The sequence below is a fragment of the Gossypium hirsutum genome, chromosome A06 (assembly GCF_007990345.1).
Source record: "Gossypium hirsutum isolate 1008001.06 chromosome A06, Gossypium_hirsutum_v2.1, whole genome shotgun sequence".
NCBI classification, from domain to species: Eukaryota; Viridiplantae; Streptophyta; class Magnoliopsida; order Malvales; family Malvaceae; genus Gossypium; species Gossypium hirsutum.
This window is the reverse complement of record NC_053429.1, coordinates 362,030-378,524: the sequence shown is the minus strand read 5'-3', so window position 1 is coordinate 378,524 and position 16,495 is coordinate 362,030. Positions and strand designations below refer to the sequence as shown.

Genomic DNA, 16,495 nt, shown 5'->3' with positions numbered 1-16,495 from the left:
TATTATTATTCTATCACATAAGGCTGTGTAGAAATTTAATTTATTATGTTTAATTAATAATAAATTTATATGTCAATCAAGGACATGAATTATTGGTTTTTAAAAAATCCGTATTATTACTTTAAGAGAGAGAAGTAACAATGTTACCAATTTAGATCTATTAATAATATTATAAAAATAAGAGAAAAAAATGTTAAATAAAGGTAGAGAAATTAATTTTCAATTTTTAGTATAGTAGAAGGACTCAAACCACAATTAACTGATATTTGTTTAGTTGATTGGCAATGTGGTCCTAGGTTCCTAGCACAACCAATGATTTGGGATTGGATTTTTGTTAGTATAAATAATAATGGGATGCAAAGAAGCATTCCAATTGAAAACATAGAAGACAAAGACAAATCTAAAAAGTGCAAATGCACAGCATCTAAATATAAGAATATACACTTTTACAGCTTGGTTTAGGAAAAATAAATAGTTAAATTTAAAAAATAATAATAATAAATTAATCCGTTAAATAAAAAATAATTTTATTATTTTTCTTAAAAATTTTATTTATTTTGTACAAATCAATTTACTTTTTAATTTAACCTATAAGGATTAATTAATTTATTTATTTAATAAAAATAAAATATAATCTAAAATTAAGCATCAATGAAAAAGATTGATTAATCAATCCTTAAACAACTAATTGAAAGAAAATAGCATATATTTCTTGGTGGGGTTCCCACTTCTCCACTTTTGACTTATACCTCATGTTCATATCATTGGGCAATGGGATCCCACATCGGTAAGAATTCATCTAATTTCGCTGTTAATTCCAATTTAAATTAATTTGGATTCAAATATTTTGAACCATATCCTCACACGTGTCGATACCATCATTTTCGTGAGAAAATGGTTACTTGTTTCAAGCATGTATGTCACCCACGTCCCCACCTAATCTACTTATTTGGTCTAATTGCAATTTCAACCCCTTTATTATATTACAATTTGGAATTTAATTTCTTTGTTTTAAATTGAAAAATTTAGCTTTCACACATCTGGACATGTATTATGTTCATATTTGCAATTATGATTGTATAGAAAACTAAAAAAAAAAAAAAAGAAACACGAAAAACTTGGGATGAAATTGGAAGATTGAATTGAATTACGATAATAAGACCTTTTTTTATCTTTCTTAAATTTGATATTGAATAAATTTGTCATTCTCATAAAAACAGAGCAATTTCAACTTTGTCAATCCTGAAAGTAAGCAACTAAGGGCAACTAAGGGCAATTAATCACAACGTTAACGCAGTGGCGAAGTCAGGGGGCTAACAGGGGCCCCCTTAAATGAGTAATGGTAAAATTGCACTTTGACCCTCAAAAATTATAAAATTTGATTTAATCATTTAAAAATTATAAATATATAAACTATTAAAATTATGAAATTGCATTTTTAGTATCATAAAAATATACAACTTAATTCCGACCCCTTAAAATTTTTTTGCCTTCGCTGATGCATTAATATTTTTCGTCAATGTACATTTTTTTATGAGTATAATAACAAATTTAGCCTTTAAAGTTTACACATTCTATCAAATTGTTATTGATTTAAAAAATTTAACCCGAAACATTTACACATTCTATCAAATTAATCATAATTTAATAAATTTAGTCTGTAATATTTACACATTTTGTCAAAATTAATACAATATATAAACATTAAATGTTAATTTTGTTATTATACCAATCGAAATTATTTAAAATTGAAGAAAAATATTAACTCCGTGACTAAATATCATTAACTTCAAATTTTTGAAATTAACAAGAATTAAACTACTCCAATTTTTCAAAAGGAACCGATTTACTCAAATAGCATAATTCATAATTGAGAGGGATGGAAGGGGTGTTTTTACCATTAAAAATTTTCAAATTTTGATTTTTCTTTTTTGTCTATAATTGGCGGATTCCAACGTTCAGAAGTAGCTAGATTTAAGGAGCGTGTTTGAAGTCCGTGTTGTGTTTTTTCTTTCCCTTTTGTTCTTTCTTTGTTTTACAATTTCCAACAAAAATATTATCTCTCGTGTCTTGTCTCTCACAGTCTGTTATAGTAAAAGAAAGAGGCACCAAAAAAAAAAAACATGGGAAGATCCATTTCCTGTTTCAAAATCATCACTTGCGGCACTGATTCAGCTGATAAAAACGAAGACTTTATCGATGTTCCTCAGGTATATGTTTTATCCTTAGCCTTTACGGCGGCTGTTCGTTGGATTTAAGATTTCATGGTTTTTTTTTTTTTTGTAATTGATGTTTTTAGTTTCTTCAAATGAAGTTTTTAGAGGAATCGAAGCTTTAGAACTTGACATCTTACACTATTTTGAGATCCAATTGCTTCCACAGTTTATGAATTGAAAATGTTTATTTTTCAGCTGCAGTTTCCAAATCTAGCAAGTTTTTTAAGGTCAAATTGTATAGAATGTCTCTGTACTATGTGATTTTATGGATTTAGTCCCTATACTATAATTTGATCATTTCTTGGCTATTTCGTTGAATAGTTTGACATGTAGCATATACACATTGACATTTTTTTGTACAGCTGAATGAATATCATTCGTTTATGTCTTGTTGGCTTTAGGATTGAAAATACATATTTTGGAAAGAAGAGGGACTAGAAATTTAATCAAATTATATTAGTGGGAGTAAATCTGTCTAAACCGCATAGTATAGGGACCTTCTATAGAATTTGACTGGTTTTAACTTTGGTTCTAAGTTCTACTGTAATTTTCAGACATGGAAAATCATAATGTGATACGAATTCGAGATTTTTTAGTTCAGTCGGATGTTATTGATCGGAAATGGCTGACAATCTTCGAATTTGGAAACTTAACAGTGTAGAATCTGTTAACCATGTTTTGTCTCATAGACAAAAGAATATTCCAACTTGGTGCTTACAAGCCGTATGAATTTGTCACCCTTTAAGCTGAATTATACGCTGTTCAAATTTTATTGCAGGACAAGAGATCGAGTGACAAAAAAGGATGGAGTTTCCGTAAGAGATCTGAACGGCATCGGGTGCTTAGCAACACTGTGGTACAAGAAGCTTCTACTGGACTGGAGGAAAGTCCTGAAGCTGCTAGTTATGTTCAACAGTCCGATGTCTCCGTTGCTCCTGAGAAAACCTCCACTGTTCAGTACACCGAAGAGAAACTTCAGCCAGTAGCACCAAAAGATTACGTTGAAGAAAAATCTCAATTATCGACCCAAGAGGACTCGAAAGTGTCCGAACCTGTTGTTGCTGCCACAAATGAGGCTAAAGATGATGCTAACATGGATGAATCTGATGTTGTAGTCGTCCAGACTGCTATTAGAGGGTTCTTGGTGATAATTCATTCTTAAATCGAATTTAGATTTTACTACTTGGTGGTTTTCATAGTTTTAATCTTACGGCTTTTCATTTGCAGGCACGCAAAGAGCTAGGAAAGCTTAAGAACTTAGTAAAGTTGCAAGCTGCCTTACGGGGGCACTTGGTTCGAAGGCATGCTGTGGGGACATTACGGTGCATTCAAGCCATTGTTAAAATGCAAATGCTAGTCCGTGCCCATCATGCTCGTTTGTCTCAAGAATGTTCCTATTCCGAAAAGAATGCTGCTTCTACTTCCATAGAGAAGTTGCTTAGCAATAGGTTTGCTCGTCAGGTATGTGAACGTGGCTTCATGTTCTTTTTAACTGTTTTCTAACAGCTGTGTCTCAAACATGTCTACCCGAACATTATGTTGAATTTTCTTCGACTGTAGCTGCTGGATTCAACGCCTAAGACGAAACCTATCCACATCAATTGTGATCCATCAAAACCTAGTTCTGGTTGGAGCTGGCTGGAGAGGTGGATGTCCACGTCATCATCTGAAAAGACATCAACGGCAGAGTTACCTAACGAACAACTCGATGCTACAGTTCCATCCGAAGCTATTTCTGAGTCGAACGATGTAAACAAGACAATGGTTTCATCAGAGAGTGAAGAGAATCTAATCACCTATGTTGCTGCCGACTCTAAGTCCGAGGCCTGCCTGCCCACTTCTTCAGTAACAGGTGATTTGGAGCGAACTCGGATTGACAACATGAGCACATCCGACCTGAAAGAGACCTCGCTGGATCAAACAATTGAAACAGAGGCTCATTGTCTCGATGTTGGAGTTGAATCTTTGGATGCCGTGTCGTCCGGGGCAGATACAATAAGCAGGTCAAAGGAGCCAAACATCGCAGAAAATCCAGTCCTACGTGATCGGAAGGGTCAACATTATGGCTCGGAATGTGGCACCGAACTTTCTGTCACTTCCACCCTCGACTCACCTGATAGATATGAAGTTGGAACCGTAGAATATGAGAACGGAGTTAAAGTTTCCGAACAAGAAAATTGTAGTTCTAACGGTGCCAAGGATTTGAATGTCAAAGAAAATGCTACAATTGCAATCCTGGTGCCTGGTTCTTCTCTATCCATTGCTAACCAGCCCGATAAACTTGATGACACTAAAGGTGAACCGGCGAATTTAGTTGCTGTTGACTCCCCTCGAGTAGAACATGAACCATGCAGATTATCCCCAGAAGCCTCTCCTAGGAGCCATATGACGGTTCCGGAATCCCAAGGAACGCCTTCTAGTCAAGTATCTATAAAAAGTAAAAAGAAGAAAACTGAAAAGAGCGGTCAAAAGCGCAAGTCTTTTTCTACTGCTAAGGGTTCTCCAACTGCAAATCGTGATAGTGGTGCAAAAAGTAGTACGGAACAACCATCCAAAGATCAAAGAAGCGGGAAGAGACACAATTCTTTCGGTTCAACAAAACCCGATAACATCGATGAGGAACCAAGAGATAGTAACAGTAGCAATTCGCTTCCCCGTTTCATGCAAGCCACGGAATCTGCAAGAGCTAAAGTTAATGCAAATAACTCACCAAGATCAAGTCCCGACGTGCAAGATGGAGATCTTTATATCAAGAAGAGACGTTCCTTACCTGGTGCTAATGGGAAGCAGCATTCTCCAAGAATCCAACCATCATTGGGTGTAAAAGGAAATGGTATGGTTTGAAACTTTACTGTTATATAGTTAGCTGATATACCGTCACGACATTTTCAATTAGGATAGAACGGATCCAGCCTTTTTTGGTTTCGGTTCTGGTGGGGTTGATAGAATTTCTTTTCCTTTTCAGATAGAAAATGGCAAAGGTGAAGGCTTTTATGCGAAGCAACCGTATTAACATGTTATCATGGTAATCGACATTTCGGATCACAAACCAGTGCAGATTGTTGGTCTTTACTATCTAGTTTTATATATATACACACACACATATATATATACATATTATCATGTATAACTTTCTGCATGGATGGTATGCTTGTATGTTTGGTTCAACAGTGTATTGTGTGATATTATTGCTTTCCTGCACCAAGTTTTTGGAATGTCTTTTATGAGTATTGGTCATAAAGTCTTTGAAACTATCAGACGTAGATCAGATTATAATAACGTTCATGCAGTAAGTATATTTGTATTTACAATTTGATTTATATACTTCATTGATACAATATTAATATTTTGAAGATTTAATCAAAAGGTTTTGAAATTTAGAGATTGATTTAGAATTTAGGTTCAAATTTGAGGACTTGGGTGAAAGTAACCCCACAAGAAAAGAAAACAAATTTCTTTTAAAGATTAAATGATATTATTTATCACAATTCCATTTATTATGTTTAATATATAAAAAATAATACTTTCAAAAAAAGAAATATGTTTAAAGTATTTATTTTTCAAAATTGAAAAATAAGATTAAAATGATTTTTTTAATAATTTATTTAATTAAAAATTTTGACCAGTTGAATTGACTACTAGTGACTTAACCTATACAACTATTGATTGGATTTTAAAAATAGCAAAATAGAAAACAGAAAGTAGAAAAAGTGTAGTCAATATAGATATATATATCTCCGTGTCAAATGTCAAATCTTCAACCCCAAAACACAATTGATTTACAGTACCTTTGCATTTGCAAATCCAAACAACGCATCGCTTCACCTCCACGCGTCAATACCTGCATGTGCCAGCGCCCTCCATTCAACAGCATCTCACATAACCCTACGAAGAGGGGGCAGAGGGGCCTGGAATATCTTTTAATTAGGGTTTTCCCAATGGAGGGTTTTAATCTATCGAACCCTAAATTCGATTCTTTTGGGGGATCGAACTCTAACATTTGTTTTTGCCGAGAATTGAAAATGATAAAGAACCATTTCTGAGGGGCTTTAAAAAAAACAAACTTAGCTTAATATCTATCTATCTATATATATTCGATTCGTAAATATGCGAGGAGTACGCAAATCCAAAAGAGTTACTTGGGCACCGGATCTTAGCCTCTTTCAGGTAAAAAGTTGCATTAATACTTTCGAAATCCCTAGATTTTGAGCTCCGTTTCAAGCTGAGATAGAAAATAAAAATTTAAGTGGAAAATTTTAAGTTGAATGTACCAAAACATTGGAAAATGAATCTATGTTTTTAATTTTTTTTCTAAATTTTATTCTGTTACACTGTGTTTCGAATTGCATTTGATGTGTAGTTTATCTTGATGGCATTGTTATATGAAATCTTTTGAAGGTGTTCATTTGTAATTTAGTTTTGTACTTTTTTGGAACTGTTTTCACTGTACCAAAGAGTGTTCTTCTTTGTGTCACCCTAAGATCATCAACTGAAAGCTGAACTAATTTGAAACGAACTTGATAATGTATGCATCCAACACCAATGTAGGTATAGTGTTATTCAAGTTTTAATATCCACGGCTGAGCGAAAGTCAGGGCAGAGCATGCCAATGACGGAGCTGTGGTGGATTTGGCCGTATCGGCCCTGCTCCATTACCATGGTGTGTACCAGGGAGGGACTAAACCTTGTTTAGTAACTAATACTAGTTTTGATGGTGCAGAATCGTAACAGTATTAGGTGACGAATACAGTGATAAGCATCTGAAATTCACCTTGATAATTTTATTAGTCTCAGCTGATTCTTAGAAGGCAGAGTTTGTAACTCTAAGAGCAAATGATATATACTCGAGCCTCTGTGTGTATATATAATTGAGCCTTTTGCAACTCTGTTTTAATTGAGCAATGCTTTTCGACAGATAAGGCTGTTTTTATCAGAGGAATCACCTTCACAAGTCGGGTCGGGTGCTCAAGATCACCTCCAAGCAAAAACCTTTTCGGTATCCCATTTATATGGGGCAGCCGTGGATGACTTTCTGCCTCCTGGCTTTGAAGGAGCTTCTTCAACAAATCATTTGCAGATTAACTTGTCGGAAGTCCCCGTCGTTAGTTGGAGGTTTCCTCTGAGAGTAAGATTTTCTTTCTGGTCATTTCCATTTTAGTTTAAAGGTCGTACGTAGCACCACAAGGCTCTTGCTATCAGCAGGTCTGGTCAATGTTATATTTCAACTTTTAGCTTCATTTATAACTATTGTTCTTGGCATTGCTGTGAAAGATGAATTTGTGTCGTCACAGTTCGTATTGGACGTGGATTGGCAAGTAGTTGCTGGAGAGGAAAGTAAAGAGGTCGAGATTCAAAATCAGAGAGAAGTGAGAGTGCTCGAAGCTGTTTATCCGCGCCCATCTGCAATTCCCTCAAAGTCTGATTCTCTTCATGTTTCTAAAAGCTGATTCTCTTTACGTTTTACTTTTCAATGAACCTAAAATCTTCTTATCGTTCTGCAGCCCAACTCCTCAAATACCTGTCACTCCTATCGAAGACGAGGATGCAGCAATTGGAACACCGTTGGGCGTCTTAGCACCATTCCATGCCCCCATTAGTTCACAAGCTGGTGTACCAGCTACTGCATCTGCTGCCCTTACAACGATTGACCACAACAATGAACGTGGAAACATGATTGATCCTATCTTGCTCGTCAAAATTCTCAGCAACCCGACATTGATAGAGAAATTAGTTACTGATTACAGGCCTCCTTTTGACCTGCCACCACCTGTGAACGTTTCCGGTCCATCTTCCACCCCATCCCCCGCAGCTACTTCTGATGGTTCGTTTTATGCTTGGTCAAATGGGGTCGGAGTAGCACCCTCAAATAAACAAGGTCCTATTCCTGCTGTCGGAGTTCCGCAGAAGAAAGATGAAAACTATTACAAGAACTTAATTCAGCAGCATGGAGGAGAAAGACAAGGAACGACACAGAATTTCGATAACCGACACAATCACCAGCTAAAACCGAACCAAGAAGTAACTAGTAACCCCAAATCGAGAGATTCGAAGACAAGGATAATGAAGCCGTGTTTGTACTTTAACACTGTCAGAGGATGCAGGAATGGAGTCAATTGTGCTTTCCAACATGATACATTGTCCCAGAACAGCGTTCCGGATGCTCCGAATGCTAAGCGAAAGAAAATGGATAGAGAGATAAGCAGTTAGGTAATATTATATATATTTATATGTATTAATAAGCTTACCTTTTATTTCTAAGCTTAGCCTTGTTACCTTTTATTGTGTTTTTTTCTTAGAAGTGGTATTTAAATTATTAATTTTATTTTATTAAGAAAAATGATGTAATGTAAGACGTGTAATGTTCTTATTGTCTTATATCATGTTTTGAGGTAAAATGAGATGAATTGATAGTTTAGATATAATTTTTGTACATATGTCAGCTTTTGATCTTAATGATGGTGGATAATTTCTGTCCATTAGATCTTAATGGTGGTGGGGCCTACTCCACCTTGATGTTACCACGTGTACGGACGATTAAAATAGGAGCCGTTGATCTAGCTTACTTTAAATGTTTGGAACCGTGACAAGTCAACACTTTGTTCTTTAGAATAACCCCAACCGACAAACTTTTGCCTACTTCTTAAGTGAATTTAAGCTCTTTGTTTCTCTAAATTAATTAATTTAATTAATCACGCACTTAAAGTATATAACTTTGGGTTAATGTAAATTTTAGTCTTAAATTTGGCAATTTTATCCACTTTGGTTTTTGTATTTTTTTTATCAAATTTGGTACAAGAACTTGACAATTTATTTTGGTTTTTAAACTTAGATCTCATCAAAATTTGATGACGTTGCATTTTGAAGCATTCTGAAATTTGGTCAGATCATTAAACTTTACATTTGTGAAGCTTAGGAATTAAAATGAGTCTAATTGTCAAATTTAGATGGTAAAATAGACCAAAAAAAAAATAGAGGTACAAAAGAGGACTAGTTTAAAGGCTAAAAGATATAATCACACCATTTTATTTCAAAATATCATCCTAGTGAATTCAACAAAAAAAAAATTAGTTGGAGTTAATAAAATGAATCTGAATTTTAAAATCTACAAAGTAGGTAAACTAAGTCCATGAAAATAAAAGTAAAGAAATTGAATTCTAAAAATGTAAAAAATATAGGGACTCTGAGTGAATTTAACCCAAAAGAATAAGAAAATATCAACTTGATCCACTTCACAAATCTAAATCTCAAAAAAGCACCAATTTTTATTCTCTTTCTTCCTCATTTCACTCTCTAACAAAGCCAAAGCCAAACATGGGTTCTGTTTCACTGAAACTTGGAGATGGAACAGCAAGATTCAAGCGTTCAACACTCTGTTCATCTGCTGTCAACATTCTCATGCTTTTTTCTGTTCTCGCCACCAATCTTTTCGCTTTATACGTGTTCACTTACTCACCAAAACACCACACAATCACCCCATTTCACCACAAGAACATCACTTTAATCTCCCAACATGTCTCTTTAATCATAAAACAAATCGATTCATCTCAAAAAAAGCTTGCTCGAATTGAAAACCAACTCCTTGGTTACCAAACACTTAATGTTTCAAGACCCAACCTTGCAAATGAACTCAAATTGTTCTTACAACACCACCAGCTTCCATTAGGGAAAGATTCAAGGACAGGGATAACTGAAATGGTGGCTTCAGTAGGACATTCATGTGAGAAATCAGCCGATTTGTTGTCTCAATACATGACATACAAGATTTCTGGTCCTTGTCCTGATGATTGGAGTCTTGCACAGAAGCTAATTTTAAGAGGGTGTGAACCATTACCAAGAAGAAGATGCTTTGCCAAGACCTTTCAACTTGGTCTGGTCTTGGTTGTAAGAACATCAAATGTTTGAATAAAAAACCGAATGGTTTTGCCTTTGATAGACAAAAATATGTTAAAGCTACAAGCAAGAATGATTTCCTTATTGATGATGTGTTAGCTATGGGGAATAATGGGATTAGAATAGGTTTTGATATTGGAAAAGGGTCTAAAACAAACACTTTTGCTGCTTTAATGGCTGAAAAAAATGTGACAATAATCACCAATACACTCAATGTTGATGCACCATATAGTGATTTCATTGCTGCAAGAGGTCTTTTCCCTTTGTTTTTTAGTTTGGACCATAGGTTTCCTTTCTATGACAATGTGTTTGATTTGATCCATGTTACAAGTGGTTTAGATGTTGGAACCAAACCAGAGAAACTGGAGTTCTTGATGTTTGATACAGACAGGATCTTGAGAGTTGGTGGGTTGTTTTGGTTAGACAATATTCATTGTGGTGATGATGAAAAAAAGAGGACTTTGACTCGTTTGACAGAAAAGTTTGGGTATAAGAAGCTGAAATGGGTTGTGGGACAGAAAATGGATGGTGCTGTTGGGTCTGGAAAACATGAAGTTTATCTTTCTGCTGTTTTACAAAAGCCAGTGAGAATCTAATTGAGGTAAGAATATATAAATATATATATATATACACATACAGAATTTTTGGGGTTTTTTGTTTTTTGGTCTTAAATATATGAAATTTATTCTATAAATTGGAATAAAATGCCTGAAATTGTTGCCTTTTATGTAATCTAAAGCCTTTTTTTTTTTTGGTGCCCTTCAGTTTCCTAGTTTTGTATTTTAGTTTGATGATAGTTATTTGAAGAAATTAGAATTACACACATGTTTTCTTCATCCGCATTCGAACACGGGATGATAGTATTTGAATCTATATTCTCTAAGTGTCAAATGAAAGCTCTTGCCACTACTTTAAATATATTTTATCGATAATTTAAAGTCATTGATGAATTTTGATTTTTCAAAGAATTTTATTAGTTGGAATGGGTTTTCAATGTTTAGTATGAAAAAGTTGATTTTCTTGGAATGTATTAATTTGGTGTAGTTATTTTCCATCAAATGGGAAGTGATTCTATTGATAATTGGTAAGAAAATTATTCTCACCTAGATGGAAAGTTATAAAAAGATAAATTACACCAATTATCCTTAATTTTTATTAAAATTATATTTTAATTACTTAACTTTTAAAAGTTATATAATTGTCGTTAATGTTATCAAAACGTTATATTTTTGTCACTTATTCGTTAACTTCTTTTAAGAGGGTGACGTGAAACATTAATTTAAAGGGTTAATAACTAATTTAGCCCCTGAATTATAATTAAAATATCAATTTGATACTTTTAAATTTTTTTTTAATAATAATTCTAAAAAAATTAAAGGGAATAGCCACCCAAGTTTTAACATGTTCCTATTTTGGTAACTTAATTTTTTATTTGTTAATTTAGTCATCCTGTTAGATTAATTATCAATTTTAGTCACTCCACCAAATGCACTGGTCACTAAATGAAATGTTGACATAGAAATCTTTTGATTGGTATAATAACAATTTTATCTCTTTAACACTTTCACGTTTTGTCAGTTTACTCCTAATTCTAAAAAATTCAACAAATTTAACTCTCAACATTTATATATTTTGTCAATTTAGTCCAAATTCAAAATTTTTATAATTTTAAAAACTTGAAAATATATAAAATTTATTATAAAATGACATAAAAATATAAATTTATAAATATATATCAATTACATAAAGGCTTAAATATGAATTTGATTGAGGGAATCAAATCAATATTTCTTAAAATTTAATAATTTTTTTTAGGGATTCAACAAAATTTAACTCTTAATTTCTCTTGAATTTTTTAAATTATTATTATTTTTCTTTAAACCCTACAAGCTAGACGAGTCACTTGAATTAATTTTTTGATTCAATCACAACCAAATCTAACTAGCACCATAATCAAATAGTTGGTTGAATGATTCAAATCAGAAAGCCTTTACTTATTGAAACATTTCTAGCTCCATTTCGGTGGCAAAGTGCAGTGGCTTTGAGGGATTCAAATGCATAAGGCTAAGTGATGCTTCATTGATAAGTTTTTCCTCATTAAAAGAAAACGCAAAACTGAGTTTGGGTGTGCCAACAAAAAAAAAAGATCGATTTTGGGTGTGGGTTTAATGGTGAATGCTCGATGACGAAGTGATAATGTAGCTTGGGTCTGGTAAAGTTAGGTATGAATTTGGTATGGTATTTGAGATTGTGAGGTTTGGGTGGAAGTATGAGAACAATGGGAAACTTGAAGATAAACAGGGAATGAGATAAAGGGATGAATGTTGTTTTACAAAGCTTCTCTCTTTTGTTTGTTTGACCAGAAAATCTTGTAATAGGAAAGAAATTTTTGAATTTTTTTCTTGTAATTTTTTAATCAAGATGCTATGCAGTTGCATAATTTTTAAAAAGTAGGTGATTGAAATATAATTTTAATAAAAAATTAAGGAGAATTAATGTAGTTTATCCTTTTATATATATATATATATATGACAACACAAAATTATCCACATTTTGGTTTAGGATATTAATATTTACAGCTTAAAAAATTAAGGTTACTTTGGAATCCTAACCATTCTCTAGCTTTTGACAATGTATCATCATATGCACTATTTAATCGAACTTCATCCAACTTTTCCACATGCATTATTTTTAGAAAATATAGCTCATATATGAATGGTTATATTTAAAAAGTAAAATCTATTTAATTCTAAAATTTTGAAAATTTTTATTGTCAATCCTTACCATTGTATCAACAATTTGATGTGGTGAAAGTATTTGGCAGTTCCCTCAATTATAAAGATTAGATTAAATTAGTCTCTTTACTATTAAATAGATCAATTTAATCTATATATTATTGAAAAGAATGAAACTAGTCAAATTTTAATAGAGTTTAACATTTTAAAGCTTATATAGTTCTGCAAAAGAAATTTTTGTTTGGAATCTAACTACAACTGAAAAAAAACCCATGTCATTTTTAAAATTTATATGATTCTACAAAAGAAATCTTTTGTTAAAATATAACTTATTTAATTCTTTTCAATGCATAGAACTGGTGGAGGAAATACAGTAAAACAAAGAGTATTTACCTATTAATTTTCGATGAAAATTATCGAGAATAAATATACCAAGTGATAAATTTTGATTTGATAATTTGAACTTCAACATCAGCAATCTTATTGAATCATAACAAGTTAACAATGCAAGTCTATTCAATTTGAATTTGAAACTGATCCAAACTCAAAATATTTCGAATCCAATTTGATTTAAATCTTAAGTTGACATAAATGATTTGAACGTGAAATGATTTAAATTCAGAATGAATTGAACAAGTAATAATCAATTGAAAAATTCTATTTGACTTGAATCTAAAATGTCTCAAATTTAGAACAATAAAAATCTAAAATAATCCAAATAAATAAATAGAATTGACACTACCAAAGTAATTAAAATATAAAACAATCCGAACTTGAAAAGACTTAATTCTAAAATGATTTAATCTCAAAATATTCGGATACAAAACTAGCCAACCCATGAGCAGTATAGATGCAGCCATACAGGCTCATTAATATGAATAATTTTTCTTTAACTTCAAAGATGGAAAAGATTTTAAGCTATTTTCATGAATTATATGAAACGTAAACATAGTGTTAGTCAAATATATTCATATTAATGAGCCATGGGTCAGCATCCAAAATGACAGAGGCAAAAGAAAGCTGTAACTAAAGCCTGCAAGCATACGATATTGGTCTCTCTACATCAATGGGGGATCCGACATTGCTTTGCTTAAAGCTTAAAACACTCCTCCGAGGTATATATATAATCATCTTTGACCCTAAATAAATTTTGGGTTGCACCACTTTAGGGCAAAGGACCAGCCATCTCAGAAACACATTGATAATGGAGTACACCTATGCGATGCACTTCATATTTGAATAAAAATCTAAAGGGTTAACATAATTTTTACACTGAACTTGACAATTAATTTCATTTTAACCCCTAAAGTTGGCAAGCAAGTCCAATTAGCACCTTTGCACTTCAGATTAATATAAAATTCTAAAGGGTTAATACAACTTTATTCCCTTACAATAAAGTCCGTGTTGGTACCTAAACTTAGCAACTAGGTCAAATTGGTCCCTAAACTTAGCAAATGTAAAAATTCGATGACATGGTATTGTGAGATTACACTATGTCATCACCCACTCTCAGAGTGTCACATCATCAAATTTTGATGTAATCCAACCTCAAGGACTAAAATGGACTTAGTTGCCATGTTTAAGTGTCAAAGTGGGCAAAAAATGGATAGGTACTAAAATGGACCTAATTGTCAAATTTAGGGACTAAAAGGAATATTAACCCAAATCTATTTCGTTGGCTGATTGAGAAAGAAGTGGAGGACATCTGTATTGTGTTTGGTCAATCATTTTAATGGTGGATTTCAGATTTTGAGGGTTGAAAAAAACCCAAAGTACATTCCCTTTGGCACACCATTGTACTAGTTGTATGATTGGCACTGCAGCAGCTGGATTACATATTTTGGGCGGCTCCAAAGATAACAAATACTGATATCCAGACAGATCCTTCCTTTAGTCGTTGAAAAAAAATTGAAAAATATTATAGGGTTAATTCCATCAACTGACCCCCAAGCTTTAAAATGTTTTAATTGAGTCTTTAATGTATTTGTGTCATATTAATAAGCTACTTTTGTTATAGCTTAGACATTAACTTAGGCTTTAACTTTTAACTCAAAATACGATATGGAGCATATTTAAAATATGTGAATCAAATTATAAGCAAAAACAAAGCTAGAAATTTGTTTTAAAAGGGGTACCATTGAATTATAAATTTGGGGCAAGTAGGGGTGAGTACTGGGAAGGGAGATAAAGTGTAGTTTTACCAATGTACTAACTTGTACTTTTACAATTTTTGAAAGGATTAAATGACAATTTTACCATTTTGGTGAGAGCGAAGGCCCTTATTTGCCCCTTTGCCTTGCTCTCGATTGTAAATGCACGTGTATTGCAATATGGATGGTTTAAATCTGACATGTTAAAAAATTGCACTCCTAATTTTTAACATTACTTTACTTTTTTCAACATGTCAAATCCAAGTTGTTTATACGATAAGTACATACGTATTTATAATTTAACTCACATGTTTTAAGTACACATCAAATCCAAACTTGCATTTAATGCCTAAATTGGCAACCACACTAATGAAAAGATCTAATTGATACAATATTATTATTTTAAAGACTCAATTAAAACGTCTTAAGGTTTAGATATCGATTTAAAATCTAGACAATAGTTTGGGACCATTATATGCATTTAACCCGATATTTTTATATTCTAACCATCTATGATTTAACCACTATATATCATCATTCAGGTATGGGGTTTCTTTCAGTATAACTAACCCATATTTTTATATATATTCGTTTGGGACCCCATTTTTGTAGTCCAATAAAAAAATTGAACGAAAAATAGAGTTTCAGTTTTAGGTTTGGTAAATGATTCTCAATTTCCATCAAACACCCATGTGATCAGTGTTTTATTTAAACCAGAAAAATACAGAAAAGAAAAAAAGATTAAGACAAAAGTTTCCCCGTATAATACGGTATTGTAACATGCTTTTAATTGTGTATTAGTGTCTGAATAATGAGTTTAATTAAAACATTACAAAGCATGTAAATCACTGTCTGAATATGACAGGGAAAGTGTTGTTAGAATAACATTCAAATCTTTGTTTGGTTTAGTTACCTCTTTTTGCATTTATGACATATCTTTTCAATGTCACTATCTCTGCATGTTGAGAACGGATTTTGGAAGATCTTTTATAGTTGTGAGGATGATATATTCTATGGTAAACAATTAATTTGCCTTCGACTTCTAAGTGTGGGTTTGATTAATCTAACATTATCGATAAGCAGCAGTATAACATGCCATTAAGTTTAAGGGATTTACTTAAAATTAAAAAAAAAAACTAAAAATTTAAAAGTTTAAGGGATAATTTTGTAAAAACACAAAGTGCTATTATATTATCTTATCTTATATTCTCTCAATCACAAAAATAAAAAATAAAAAATCTTACATTTAATTGAATAAAAAAAATTCAATATTACCAACAATGCATTATTAAGTAATCTAAATAAACCTAAAATGAGATATGCCTAAAAGAATATAAGAGGAGATGAATTTAAAGATAACAAGAAGCAAAGAGCATTAAGGCTAAACCTATATTGATATCATAATCTAAAGGCATATTATCCCAATCATTTTCAATCATTTGCTATATGGAATAATTAAGTAAAAGAGTATATTATGGAAAATTATTAGCACTTTCATGTAATT

At 32.4% G+C, this 16,495-nt stretch overlaps 3 protein-coding genes and 1 pseudogene across 4 annotated transcripts; all 4 read left to right on the top strand.

The window, feature by feature from the left end:
* The first annotated feature begins 1,966 nt into the window (after positions 1 to 1,966).
* Positions 1,967 to 5,417, top strand: LOC121230251 (protein IQ-DOMAIN 32). Its single transcript, XM_041114724.1, has 5 exons — positions 1,967 to 2,210; positions 2,995 to 3,360; positions 3,444 to 3,677; positions 3,777 to 5,049; positions 5,182 to 5,417. The coding sequence occupies exons 1-5, from the start codon at positions 2,124 to 2,126 to the stop codon at positions 5,199 to 5,201; spliced, it is 1,980 nt and encodes a 659-aa protein (XP_040970658.1). The 5' UTR covers positions 1,967 to 2,123; the 3' UTR covers positions 5,202 to 5,417.
* Positions 5,418 to 5,969: 552 nt separating this feature from the next.
* LOC121230250 (zinc finger CCCH domain-containing protein 6) lies at positions 5,970 to 8,648 on the top strand. Of its 2 annotated transcripts, none has more exons than XM_041114721.1 (3): positions 5,970 to 6,383; positions 7,132 to 7,341; positions 7,508 to 8,648. In XM_041114721.1, exons 1-3 carry the CDS (start codon positions 6,324 to 6,326, stop codon positions 7,661 to 7,663), a joined length of 426 nt encoding a protein of 141 aa, XP_040970655.1. In that variant the 5' UTR covers positions 5,970 to 6,323; the 3' UTR covers positions 7,664 to 8,648. The 2 variants fall into 2 exon arrangements, with proteins under 2 accessions (XP_040970655.1, XP_040970656.1); XM_041114722.1 differs by lacking the exon at positions 5,970 to 6,383 and adding an exon at positions 6,485 to 6,876.
* LOC121230249 (zinc finger CCCH domain-containing protein 6-like) lies at positions 7,727 to 8,648 on the top strand. Its single transcript, XM_041114720.1, has one exon. The coding sequence runs from the start codon at positions 7,887 to 7,889 to the stop codon at positions 8,421 to 8,423; it is 537 nt and encodes a 178-aa protein (XP_040970654.1). The 5' UTR covers positions 7,727 to 7,886; the 3' UTR covers positions 8,424 to 8,648.
* An 879-nt stretch (positions 8,649 to 9,527) lies between these two features.
* On the top strand, positions 9,528 to 10,702 carry LOC121230248 (probable methyltransferase At1g29790; annotated as a pseudogene).
* Positions 10,703 to 16,495: the final 5,793 nt, after the last annotated feature.

What these genes read in the sequence shown, in the direction of transcription:
- LOC121230251 (XM_041114724.1), top strand. Translation starts at nt 2,124, where the DNA reads ATGGGAAGATCCATTTCCTGTTTCAAAATCATCACTTGCGGCACTGAT. An exon ending in GCAATAGGTTTGCTCGTCAG is followed by an intron (nt 3,678 to 3,776) that starts GTATGTGAACGT and finishes CTTCGACTGTAG; the next exon opens with CTGCTGGATTCAACGCCTAA. An exon ending in ATTGGGTGTAAAAGGAAATG is followed by an intron (nt 5,050 to 5,181) that starts GTATGGTTTGAA and finishes TTTCCTTTTCAG; the next exon opens with ATAGAAAATGGCAAAGGTGA.
- LOC121230250 (XM_041114721.1), top strand. Translation starts at nt 6,324, where the DNA reads ATGCGAGGAGTACGCAAATCCAAAAGAGTTACTTGGGCACCGGATCTT. An exon ending in CGGATCTTAGCCTCTTTCAG is followed by an intron (nt 6,384 to 7,131) that starts GTAAAAAGTTGC and finishes GCTTTTCGACAG; the next exon opens with ATAAGGCTGTTTTTATCAGA. An exon ending in GTTGGAGGTTTCCTCTGAGA is followed by an intron (nt 7,342 to 7,507) that starts GTAAGATTTTCT and finishes GTGTCGTCACAG; the next exon opens with TTCGTATTGGACGTGGATTG.
- LOC121230249 (XM_041114720.1), top strand. Translation starts at nt 7,887, where the DNA reads ATGATTGATCCTATCTTGCTCGTCAAAATTCTCAGCAACCCGACATTG.